At 36.9% G+C, this 11,855-nt stretch overlaps 1 protein-coding gene across 2 annotated transcripts in view; it reads left to right on the top strand.

Moving 5' to 3' along the window:
* The first annotated feature begins 10,714 nt into the window (after positions 1-10,714).
* LOC131042430 (succinate-semialdehyde dehydrogenase, mitochondrial) overlaps positions 10,715-11,855 on the top strand; it is a 290,490-nt gene continuing 289,349 nt past the window's right edge. For both annotated transcript variants that reach the window (XR_009105256.2, XM_057975696.2), the window contains exons 1-2: positions 10,715-11,069; positions 11,161-11,268. Coding sequence is in view for 1 of the 2 variants with exons in the window: in XM_057975696.2 (XP_057831679.2) it covers positions 10,971-11,069; positions 11,161-11,268 (207 nt within the window). In the remaining variant the exon portion in view is untranslated. The remainder of the gene's footprint in view (positions 11,070-11,160; positions 11,269-11,855) is intronic.

Here is an 11,855-nt window from a genome sequence, read left to right as displayed (position 1 = left end):
AAGTGAATTGCGTCTATGGAGAAGAATTGAGAGTTCAATATCAGAATTGGTAATCACAATAGCAAGGAAAGTTAATGTGCATAAATATCCCTATAACAACTGGGATAGTAAAACTCAGGCACATTGGCCTCTTATCAAATACCAATCCGTTAATGGGTCTATAAGGGTTAATCCTAGGCATGCTCAGGAAAGGATATCTACTTGGATTGCCTTGGAACTTGGTTGGATCAAAATTAATTTTGATGGAGTAGAACAGGGTAACCCAGGCCTCTTAAGTGCGGGTTGTGTGGCTAAGGATTGCTATGATAAAGTTATTGCAAAAGGTAAGCAACATCAACCTTCAGGAACAAATAATGAAGCCGAAGTGAAAGAGGCTCTGGTGGTAGTTCAATTGGAGAGAAGGATTGGGATAACAAAAATAAACTTAGAAGGAGACTCTCAAGTCATTACTCATGTCATTATTCAGGGTGGAGCAAAAAATTGGAAAATTGACAAGGAAATATGAGACATAAAAGAACTATTATCTTCCTTCCATAGCTTTAAAATTTCTCATGTAATAAGGGAGGGCAATATGGAAGTGGACCTATGTGCCAACGAAGCTTTAGAACTACAAGTTGGCGAAATCAAATTTGAATTTGACTTGCCTAATAGCTCCATCTAAATTAAGGGATAGTGGTCAAAGCCCAAACTTGAATAGATGCAAATCTTGTCGTTGGGGGAGTAAGGGGTGATGTTTGGGATTAGGCAAAGAGCCTTAAATTCTTTGTCATTTGGGTGTATGAATACGTAACCCAAGTACCACGCATATCAAAGAAATATTTAACCATATCTAGGTGGGAATGTTTTACAGTGGATGGCCGTTCATTTTTTGGCAAAGGTGGCGGCAACCATCAAAGACAATGTACCAGACGCAAGGATATTAATGCCATTTAACCTTCACACATGTTTGCCACCTTGGCTATCTGAGCTTCATTAATATTATACGTGAATCTCCCGCTACTTGTATCGTTCTTAGATTTTCAACAAGCCAAATGCTTGGAGCTAATCGAGGTGGGCAAAGTTTCTACTTCTGAGATCGGGTTTTGAGGAGTTTCCAACTTTGTGTGTGAGTATCAGCCTTTGTGACGTGCGGATAATGGAGGCAAACTTTTCCTTGCAGGCTTCTAGACTGATGGTGGCCTTTTGGGGTCATATATCAGATGAAAGACTCTCAAACGTCTTTCGATTTGAAGAGACGAAGTTTCCTTACCAAGGTGAAGATAGTTTTGGGAGACAAATATTTGAGAGAGTAGTAAAAATACCGTACGAACGCAGACATAGCCTCTATGTTCACAACCTGGTGCTTTGAAGTAGTAAGAAAGGAAAAGGTGATATGGATTGTTATGAGCTGCATGAAAGAGGAGTGGTGCGGTGGGTTCAAGAGTTTCATGCAAATGTCTCGTGACAGACTTGGCTTCATCTGTCTGGATGGTGTTTGGCTCCATGTGAGCGAGGTCTACCCCCATTACGCCCTTACCTTCTCTAGAGTGTGAATTGCAATAAGGAGGTGTGTTGGGTGTCAGCACAAATTGGTAAACACGAGATAACAGGATATCTAAGGGCTTGGGAGAGACAATATATCAGTCGTAAGTTGGAAAAATGGGGCCCCATTGACCATAAATATACAAAAGAAGGATTTGCCTCATCCTCCAAACGGAAGCGGGAGCGACCAAGGGGCTGGAAGAAGCGATTGGTGAAACGCACCCCATGACTTGACTTCCCTCCGGAGGACAATTATGACCTGGATGACCTTGACGAACCACATGATGATGACCATAACGATGAAGGGAGAGGCAAGGAACTCGCAGTTGCGAGTTGATTTGGTGTTTTGCTTTATGATTACCATTTCTTCTACTTACTTAGACTTTGTATATCTGTATTACTGGTTGGACTGTATTTTGTGTTGGGATGGCGAACTTCATAGAGAGGTTTAAGTGTCATGTTACTAACTTTTTGGGTTGGAGTATGCGTATGAGACTATGAATGATGTCGATGAATGTATTTTTTTGCTATCTATTAATACAAATCGACATTAACCAATAAAAAAAAACTAAAATTAATTTTTGGGAAAATAAGATGGGTTTCTCCTTTGGAAGCATCTGAATCATCTTAAGTTTATGTTTATCCCATAGACAACGAAACATAACAAGCATGCCCCTAAGTTCGAACTTCAGAAAAAGCAACGAATATGGGGTCCAAACCATGATAAATATAAAAAATTCTATTTTCGTTGTTCATAATCGCTCACCCTCAAAATCTACCAGTCTATCTACTAACCATGGAATAAAGTTAATATTCACCTTGAGTTTTGAAATTCAATTAGTGAAGAATCAAATTTTCATATTTTTATTCTTGGTAATCTCTCTACCTTTTTTTGAGGTGTGTTTGTGCCAATTTTTCTACAAGGAATAGAAATGCAGGTTACAAATATAGTTTTAACTGTAGAAATCGGATTTTAGATTTTTTGATTAATATAATATAAATAATAATAATATAGTAATATAAAATTAATAACAAAAATTACTGTAGGAATAAAATAATAAAGATACAACGTGCTAATGGGATTTTGAGGGCTTATCCTCCTAGGGTTGGCGATAAAAGTCATGTGTGGATTCTGCCAGACAGGGGATGGATCAAGATCAACTTTGACGAGGCATCAAGGGTGAATCTCGGGATCTCCGGTGCAGGAGTCATAGCTCGTGATGAGAAAGGTAGTATTCTTGCTCTTGGAGCAAAAAGATTGGTGGATGCTACTAACAACGAAGTTGAGTGTCAGGCGGCAATTGAAGCAATTCTTTTGGCAAAACAATTGGAGGTGAAAAAAGTACATCTTGAAGGGGACTCCTAGCTAGTGGTGAATGACATTGCTAGGGGTGGGATGGAGGCTTGGCACTTGGATAAACATATCAGAAGAATGAATAACCTTTTGAATGGGTTCAAGGATTTTAAAGTATCGCATGTTCTAAGGGAAGCGAATGTTGAGGCTGATATGTTATTGAACGTAGGTGCAAATGGTTCCTTGGCCGAACATTTTAATTTCTTTGAAGACTTAAGGGATTTGGGTCCCTTAGATTTTGGATGAAGGTGATTTGAGTTTGAAAGGGGAACCTGAGACGTGGTGTTGATATTTGCGTGAACCGTTTTAGATACGCATGAATGAGGGGTGGGGATGGCTCACGTGGTTTGTGTTCATCACAATGGCAGCAAGTTGCGTAATGGCGGCGTAGGTGCAATGATGTTAGTGTATGGAATTTTGGATCGCTGGTGATATGTGGTATGAGGTGGTGCGTGCGATGAAATAAATGGATGGGGTGGCTGCAGATTGTTTATTTAGGTCCTCGTTTTCTTTTTGGCACTGTGCAAAGGATTGCATTTGATCTTGTGAGTGTTGTGTTTTCGCTGTGTGATAGGGGAAGGATGGAAGAAATTTTTTTGATTCTTACATAGGGCCAAATGCCTACATTTTGAGGCACAATTTCAAGCAACTACCTGAAGAATGTTTTTAGAGTGGATGAGGAAGATTTCTGGAGGGTTGTTCGCCTGATGTTTGGGGATGAATTCCTAGACATTGACTGTCGCCCGTGAACAAATTTGGATGTTTCATCCCTATTCGTGGCTCTAGCTCTGATGGTGGGAAGTTTAAAGGAGGAGGTGTTGCAGGTGGCATCGCTAGTGCTGAGACCAAAATGGTCGGGCGGCTTGGCGGAGGTGGTGGCATGCGCGGAGATTGGAATGTGTCTGAGAATGGAGCAAGGGTCATGGAGGTGCTTAGGCGGGCGGAATGATGCAGTGCAACCTCTAGTGGTGTGGTCGGCTTCTCGCTCGGTTGAACCACAGTTGGAGGATGCAAGGAATGGGTGGCAGGAAATTTTGGACTTTGTGTGGATGTTGGGACCGATGGAGAGAGAGAAATTGTGTGGCAAGCAGACCCCGGTGAAGTCGCAGGCTTCGATTGGTGAAGATGGGCGGCCGCTGGTGGGTCAGCAAATCCAGCGGAAGAGTGCGAAAGTAGTGGAACATAGTGACCTACGAGGCAGACGATCGGGAACCATGACATGTGTTGGGATGGCGTTGTTCGAGGCAAGACCTAGTCAGGCCATCCCCAACTTCTCCAGGGAGGAAGCCCTTGGCTGGTTCGGGTAGGTTGGTTTCTTGTAGGTCGTTGGTTTTTTGGGGGGAGTCCCTATTGTAAGGATCGTATCCTGAATGGTAGGCTTTGTTGGTGTGGTTTCTGTCTCAGATTCTTTTTGTTATTGTAGGGGCGAGACCCCATTATGTGGAAAGTTGCAGAGCAACTGAAGGGATGTATATTTTCCTTTCAAGCAATTTAAAACTTAACCTGTTATTGATAAAAAATAATAATAATAAAGATACAATAGTAATATTAATATTATAATAAAGATATTGAGATTGGGCTTCTAGATTCGAAGCAAAATTTTCAACATTTGTTAGTCCAAATGTTATATTTGTAAATAAATATATTTCATTAAGCACTCTCTCTTTTTATAGATATATAATAAGTCATTGCTAAATTTGAAGTTAGGATTATCATTGGAGATAATATTGATATAATATAATAATACAAATATTATAAATAAAATGATATATATTTTTTCGATCAGTGACATGGATTTTTAGCTTGGTCTAATCGCCAAATGAGGCCACAAACCGGGGGGCCTCATCCCCAAACATATATCTGAGGTATGAACACCTCTAAGCATTAGTCCTATCATCTTTGACCTATCTCTGAAAGCACACCTTATCTCTCCACACCTTATCACTCTGCTAGCTCTCCTTATCTCTCCATTTTTTCCTCTCCTTATCACTCCAAACTCACCTTATCTCTCCATTTTCTCCTTATCACTCCACACATTCAACTCTGCTCCGCCTTGTTCGGGCCATCACCTTCCAATGTGTAAGCTCCCGAGCGTCACCACGGGCTGTGTGCGAGTTAGACACAACCTGCCACCAATCGACGAGGGTATAAACACCGTCGACCATGAACCTCAAACATCAGTCAATTCCTGCGATCAATTCAAACTCCCATCACTATGTTCTTTAGACACTGCGTGGGTGCTTCCCCTCACAACCTTCATTCTTTCTCTAGTTCCTTTTCATCAATGGATGTTCCTGGAGTGTATGTGGCCTATTGATTAGCCATTTGTGCCATACCTACCATTTCCTAGCAATAGTGGATATTACCAACCATTTATGCACCCATTACGGAGAGGCCTTTCTTCCAACAGAAGCAAGAGGAGCTCTCCTCTAGCACAACCAGTCCCTTTCGGGTGGGAGAGAGGAGAGTCCAAATCCAGACCTGTCGGCCCACAACCCAGACCTCTTCCTTACACTCTTTTAACCACACACTGAATCCAGACCTTGGGGCTAGGATTGGCTTCCCTCTATGGGCTGGTAGGTAGGTTTAAGGCACTTTACTTGAGTTGTATTAAGTAATGATGATGATGAATGAGCTTCTTATTTAAGAACACACCCTATAACTCTATGGGCATCCTTTAGAATAGTAGGGGGCTTTGAAGCCAGCCTGCAGTTAATCCCTACAATTATATGGGGCCATTTGTAGGGCCTAACTTCGGAACAATCAAATGAGGGGGTGTGGGTAGGGCGAATAACACACGTTGAGTCAGCATCAAACAATCAGTATAAACACCACCATCATCAGCTGCTGACCGAAAGACCGCACACCACCATCAGAACACGAGAGAACCTGCAACTGTCAAAAGCTGTCGATGACGAGATTCAAACAAGGAACTGCCCTCAGTAGGGCTCGTGGCAATCATCACATTGTGAAGTGAACCCCATAAATAATAATGATATTAAAAAATATAATAATAAAATTAATAGAATAAGAAAGTAATAATGCAATAATAATTAAAATATAAAATATCGGCTCATGCATGGGCTTCATCGGGTGAATCCGAATGTTGATAGATCAAAGAGGGATGTTTGGTTTAGTCTGGAGGAAGGATGGGTGAAAATTAACTTTGACTTTGTGTCAAAGGGAAATCCCGAGCCTTGAGGAATTGGTTTCGTTGCACAGGATTGGAGAGGGAATGTGATGGCAATTGGAGCTCAGTGAATTGATGATGGGACAAACAATGTAGCGGAGACGTTGGCGACTTTGAATATAATCCGATTTGGCAAGAGATTGGGTATTGCTAAAATGTACTTGGAAGGGGTCTCATTAATTATTGTCAATGCTATCATCTCAGGTGAAACTCGGACGTGACATCTGTAGAAGGTTATATCGACAATTTGTAGTGAGTTGGCATCAGTATGATGCTATCAAGTCAATCATGTGAGGCGTTTCGTGAATGATGTGGCTGACACCCTGTGAAAATGGGCAGTTAATTTTGAGGTGATCAGGGAAGTACAATTTGAAGATTTTCACAACATTCCCTTCGATGATTAAATGCGTTGGCATTCAGTTCAATAATAATGACATTTATGAGGCGTAAGGATGGTGACTGGGAATGTGGGAGTGGTAATAAATCGGTGGTTTGTCGCTCAATCGTGTCATTCTCTGAGTTTTTCTGCAGTAATCTTGGGTGGCAGAGCCATTATGGAGGCAAATTTCCCCTTAATTACATCTAGACCCCAAGCTGCTTTATTTGGGATGGTTACGCTGTAGAGAATGAATCGACATTTCAAATAGGGGGATGGCGAATTCATACGATTGATGGAAATGCTATCGGGGGAGGTTTTTCTAGATGCAAAACATAGATACCGAATGAATATAGACATTGTTACTATGGTGGTTGCGTGGGGACTGCAATTGGGGAATACCATGGGCAATGTGTTATGGGTGGTGAGGTCGATTATTGATGATGAATGGTTGGTGGGTTTAAACTTTGTGCTTGAATGGGCAGTTCTTGGTGCGGTCTTTGATGTGAGTGAGGGTTTTGAGGACCCGATGATGGCAGAATTACACAAGCTCGTCCCTTTCATGAGGTGGTCGACTGGTTTTAACCGTGATGAAAGTCGTGTAGAAGCCCTCATCACTTGGGATTCTTTGAAGAATCTCCTTAGGTAGAGGGAGGCGGTTGGCAGTGGTGCATTGGTGGTGGTGGATGGCGTGGGTGGTGAAAATGACGGGAGGTAGAAAAGGAAGTGGTGAGGAAGGAAGCTGAGGAAGCACTGAGTGGTGGGTGGTGTAGGGGATGGCATGGCAAGGTGCCTTTTTGTATGTCTTCCTCTGTTTGGGCTGTGAATTTCCTTTTTGGTTGCAATATGGTGTTTGTAAATGAAGCTCTGTCTCTGTATTGTCGAGTATGTAATAGGGTTAGGTGATATGGGGGTCACTTATGTGACAAATTTTGTAGCGGGTGTTAATGGTTGAATCGTGGTTAATGGCTTAAGGCCATTGATGTATGAACCAGGGAATTTTTTTGTTCTGTCCGATACTTGCTTTGTACAGAGTACTATGGATTGGTGGGGTAGATGGTAGGTTATGGCTATGATATTTTCCTTCACAGCGCTGGTATGAAGCCGAAGCAATTATACTTTATTGTACATTTTTAAATATTATTAATAAAAATACGTTACCGACCAAGAAAAATAAATATCAAAATATCAAAATAATACGTTCATGATTTTTTTTATATTCCAGATCGTTTACAAATATTTTTGCTCATACGAGCATCAACTTGAGACCATTACATGACACTAATATTTGTTCACATCGAACAACCACAACCATGATGGAAGACTAAGAGTCACAACTTTGAATTCCATATTAGATGTCCCTTTGGGATTTGAACTTTGATCTCTACAATGAGAACTCAATGCTTTAACCAATAGAACACAACCCCTTGGACAATACATTCATGATTAACAAATAATATAATTAAAATATAATAATAGTAATATTATAATAATTTATTATATTGCGATTATTCAATATTTTAATATAAAAGTCAAGTCTCCCTAAAGTTCATTTATAATTCAAATTTGATATTTGTAATGGACCTTTTACATACGTGATTTGTATCTTTCAATATATTATCAAATATATTCTACTATCGACGTAACCGGTTTGGGTAGAAGTGCTAGTATTTATTTGAAATATAAAAGATAAAAAAGACAAAACTAACTTTCCCATAAACTTATGAGATGTGATTGTTGAAGAGCATTTTGTTTAATGACAAAATCCATATTGTAAACACCTACTAAGTTCACTCTTCTAAATATTTAAAAAAAAACTTATATGATCTAACATGAATTTCAGTATAAAACAAGGACGCAAAGCGTCAAGTTCCTCCATTAGTATGATTAGTTTAGAGTAAATAAAAATAGAGATAAAGATATAGGGAGAGGAAGATGGAGAGAAATACATAGAGAGATAGAGAAAGGTAGAGGAAAAGATAAAAATAGAAAGAGAGAGAGATAAGGAGATAGATAGATAGATAGATAGATAGAGAGGAAGAGGTAGAGGGGGAGATAAATATAGAGAGATAGAGAAAAAGAGAGATAGGTAGATGAGTATATAGGGAGTGGGATCAACTAATAAATTCATCAAATTAGTTGGAAAGGTAGATGTTGTTAAATTATAATAATAAGTTTTTAAATACAATTTCAATTTTTATTTGTTCTAATTTTATATGTTCACACTTTCCACTTGAAAGTTATTACAATACATATTTTTCCTAAAGACAATGTTGCCACTATCCCATACATATGAGATATAAACTTTATTCTAACTAACTAGTGGGATAACTTACAAAACATATGCACCCAACTAATAGTAACTACTATATAATATTAATTGATCTCCAAAATCCATTTTATTTTTATATACATGTATCTATACATAAATCCCATATGCACAAATCAAACTTTTGGTGTCAAATTGACTAGTAACAAGTAAATCTTGATATTGTTGGTCTTGAAATTACGAAATTAAATTTTAGTAAAAATGACACAATCGTGTCCATGATTTAGTCTAGGAGACAATCACAAGCATTATCCAATTCAAAATAGATAGACTAATAAGATGCTCAACACATTCTAAAAAAAATGATGTAACATAACAAAATACTAGATAAATATATCAAATCAAATAAGTACATTGAAATAATAAAATTATACATTAAAAATATTTATTTTATTAAAATACTTTTACAAATTATTAAAAACAAAATAAGTACATTGAAATAATCAAATTATATAGTAAAATCATACATAAAAAATATTTAATTTATTAAAACACTTTTATAAATAATATAAAATAAAATAAATTGACCAAACTGTAAAATTAAAGTGCTAATATTTGAAAAGTAAGTGTAATCCATTACAATTATTAGACATAATTATTACTTGCATTCATTTTTTATCATGAAATTAATACAATATTCAAATATTTACACAATATTCTAATTATTAAAAAACGTATTTCTTACATTCATGTTTTACCATGAAATTAATACAATATTAAAATATTTACATGATATTCTAATTATTAAAAAAATTATTACTTACATTCATTTTTTACCATAGAATTAATAAATATATAAAATATTTACATAACATTTCAATTATTTGAAAAAAATATTACATTCATTCTTTTAACCATGAAATGAATACAATATATAAAATATTTAGAGAGCAAATAGTCCCCGTTAAATGATAGAGCTTACATTATTTTGTATTAATTAATAATTTAAGATAGATGTCTGGAACAAATAGACTCATGTAATAGTAGTTAATTCCCATTCGAGCAAATTAATTAAGATGTAAGACTAATATTACATAAAAACATATGTTCAGTACATACAATATCATTTTTTAATCTAAAAAAATTAATGATTTAAATAATATACTCTAGTCCCTACATGTAGTATTCTAACATCACATTAGCTTCCTAAATAAATAATGGGTATTTTGACAAACTTTCGTTTCCTACCATACTTACGTGCCTTGTTTATGTAGAAATATCCTGCAATCGTGTCAAATAGTCGACACGTGCTTGATGGATGTCCATAGCCTATTCCTAAGCTCTCGGCTGATGGCGTGTCCCACAAAAGATTGTATGCAAGTAGTTGAAGAGAGAAAAAGATTGTATAACAAGATGGATTTCCCACTGAATTTACCAGGTACAAGATGGATTTCCAGCTTTCCCACGTGAGACAGGTTTTGAGTAAAAACCACTCTAAACCGCATGCTATATAGTAATTAATGTTTGTAATAATTTGATTGTGCATTAATGTTGATTTGATTGTGCAGAAATTCTATATTTTTTGTTAAGGAAAATTATATTTTATGCTTTTAGCATAGACCAATCAAATGATAAATAAATCTTTTTGTAAATATTTTTTGTTAAAAATTTTACATGTTGACTTTTAAAAAGTTAAAAATTTATTTTAGATTGAAAAATTTAAAAATTTGATTGGTTGTCAAGGACAATCACTAATAACCATTTAAGACCATGGTGGATGCATAAATATTCCTACCATAGGCAGGAACTAACAAAATGTATAAGGTGTAAACCTGAATGATACTGAATTCAATCTTCTCTTTAAAAAAAATTAAAAACCAAAAAAATAATTAAACATAAAGATCCCGCATGCATTTAAACATAAAAGGACACAACTAATACAAAACTAAATGTATAAGTTTATTAATCTAGCCCACTAAACGGCCTAATCCTTAAGATTTAGGATTTTAACATACGAGAATGCCGCCGAGGTTTAATTTTAATTAATGAAATTGGGTTAGCGCAGACACACTCCGTGAAATACCATCGCCAGGACATATCATTGATCGAGTACATTTTACAGAATGTTGTACATGAACTCTCTCGTTTGCTATAAAATCAACTGAATTTAGAAACACCCGATAAAGAGCCATCGCCACAATCTCGCTTCGATCGTGACTATTCTAATTTATTCCACCACTTTTATGATCAGTTACTAGAAATGGCGATCCCAACGGCGATGCTAAAACTAAGCCTCCGTACCCACTTACGAAACTTGAGTAGGATTGGCATTCCCTATGCTGCTCATCTGCAGCGCCAGGCATTATTCTTGTTAACCCTATTGTCTGCACTGTTTGACAACAACTACTTACTTTCAGTTAACGATATTGGGCTGATGACATGTAATGCAGATGAGCAGCGAGGCAATATTAGGGAGGCTGAAAGAGAAGGGTTTACTGAGATCACAAGCTTTCATTGCAGGAAAATGGGTTGATGCTGAGGATGGCACTACCTTACCAGTCAGTACTCTGATTCTCATTTCTACTGATTATCGCCGTTTTAATAGCACCCATTTCATTAAACTACGGTTTATTACTGTTTTCATAGCATCCATGTAATCTAAATTGCTTTCTATTCCTGGTTTAATATCGCCCATATCATCTAAATATTGTTTGGTGCTGTTCAATAGCATTCATATTATTTGAATTCTATTTGTGGCTGCTTTAACACAACTACATTATCTCCATTACCTTTTATTGCTGTTTTAAGAGTACCTATACACTAAATTGCCTTTTATTGCAATTTAATAGCACTTGTTTCATCTAAATTACTTCTTATTGCTATTTGAATAGCTCTAAAATGATTAAATTACTGTCTAATACCGGTTTAATAGCAATATATAATCTTAGTTATTTTACATTGCTGTTTTAAGCAGCCATATCATCTAAATTACTGTTTACTGCTGTTTAATAGCACCCATATAATCTAAGTTACTGTTTACTGCTGTATGATAGCACCCATATAATCTAAATTACTGTTTATGGCTGTTTTAATACCATTGCATTATCTAAATTACTCTTTATTGCTACCTTGGCATTTTCAAAGA

This window comes from Cryptomeria japonica, chromosome 1 (genome assembly GCF_030272615.1).
Source record: "Cryptomeria japonica chromosome 1, Sugi_1.0, whole genome shotgun sequence".
In the NCBI taxonomy this organism is placed as follows: domain Eukaryota; kingdom Viridiplantae; phylum Streptophyta; class Pinopsida; order Cupressales; family Cupressaceae; genus Cryptomeria; species Cryptomeria japonica.
The sequence above is the reverse complement of the archived record's forward strand: the minus strand, read 5'-3'. Positions and strand labels throughout refer to the sequence as shown.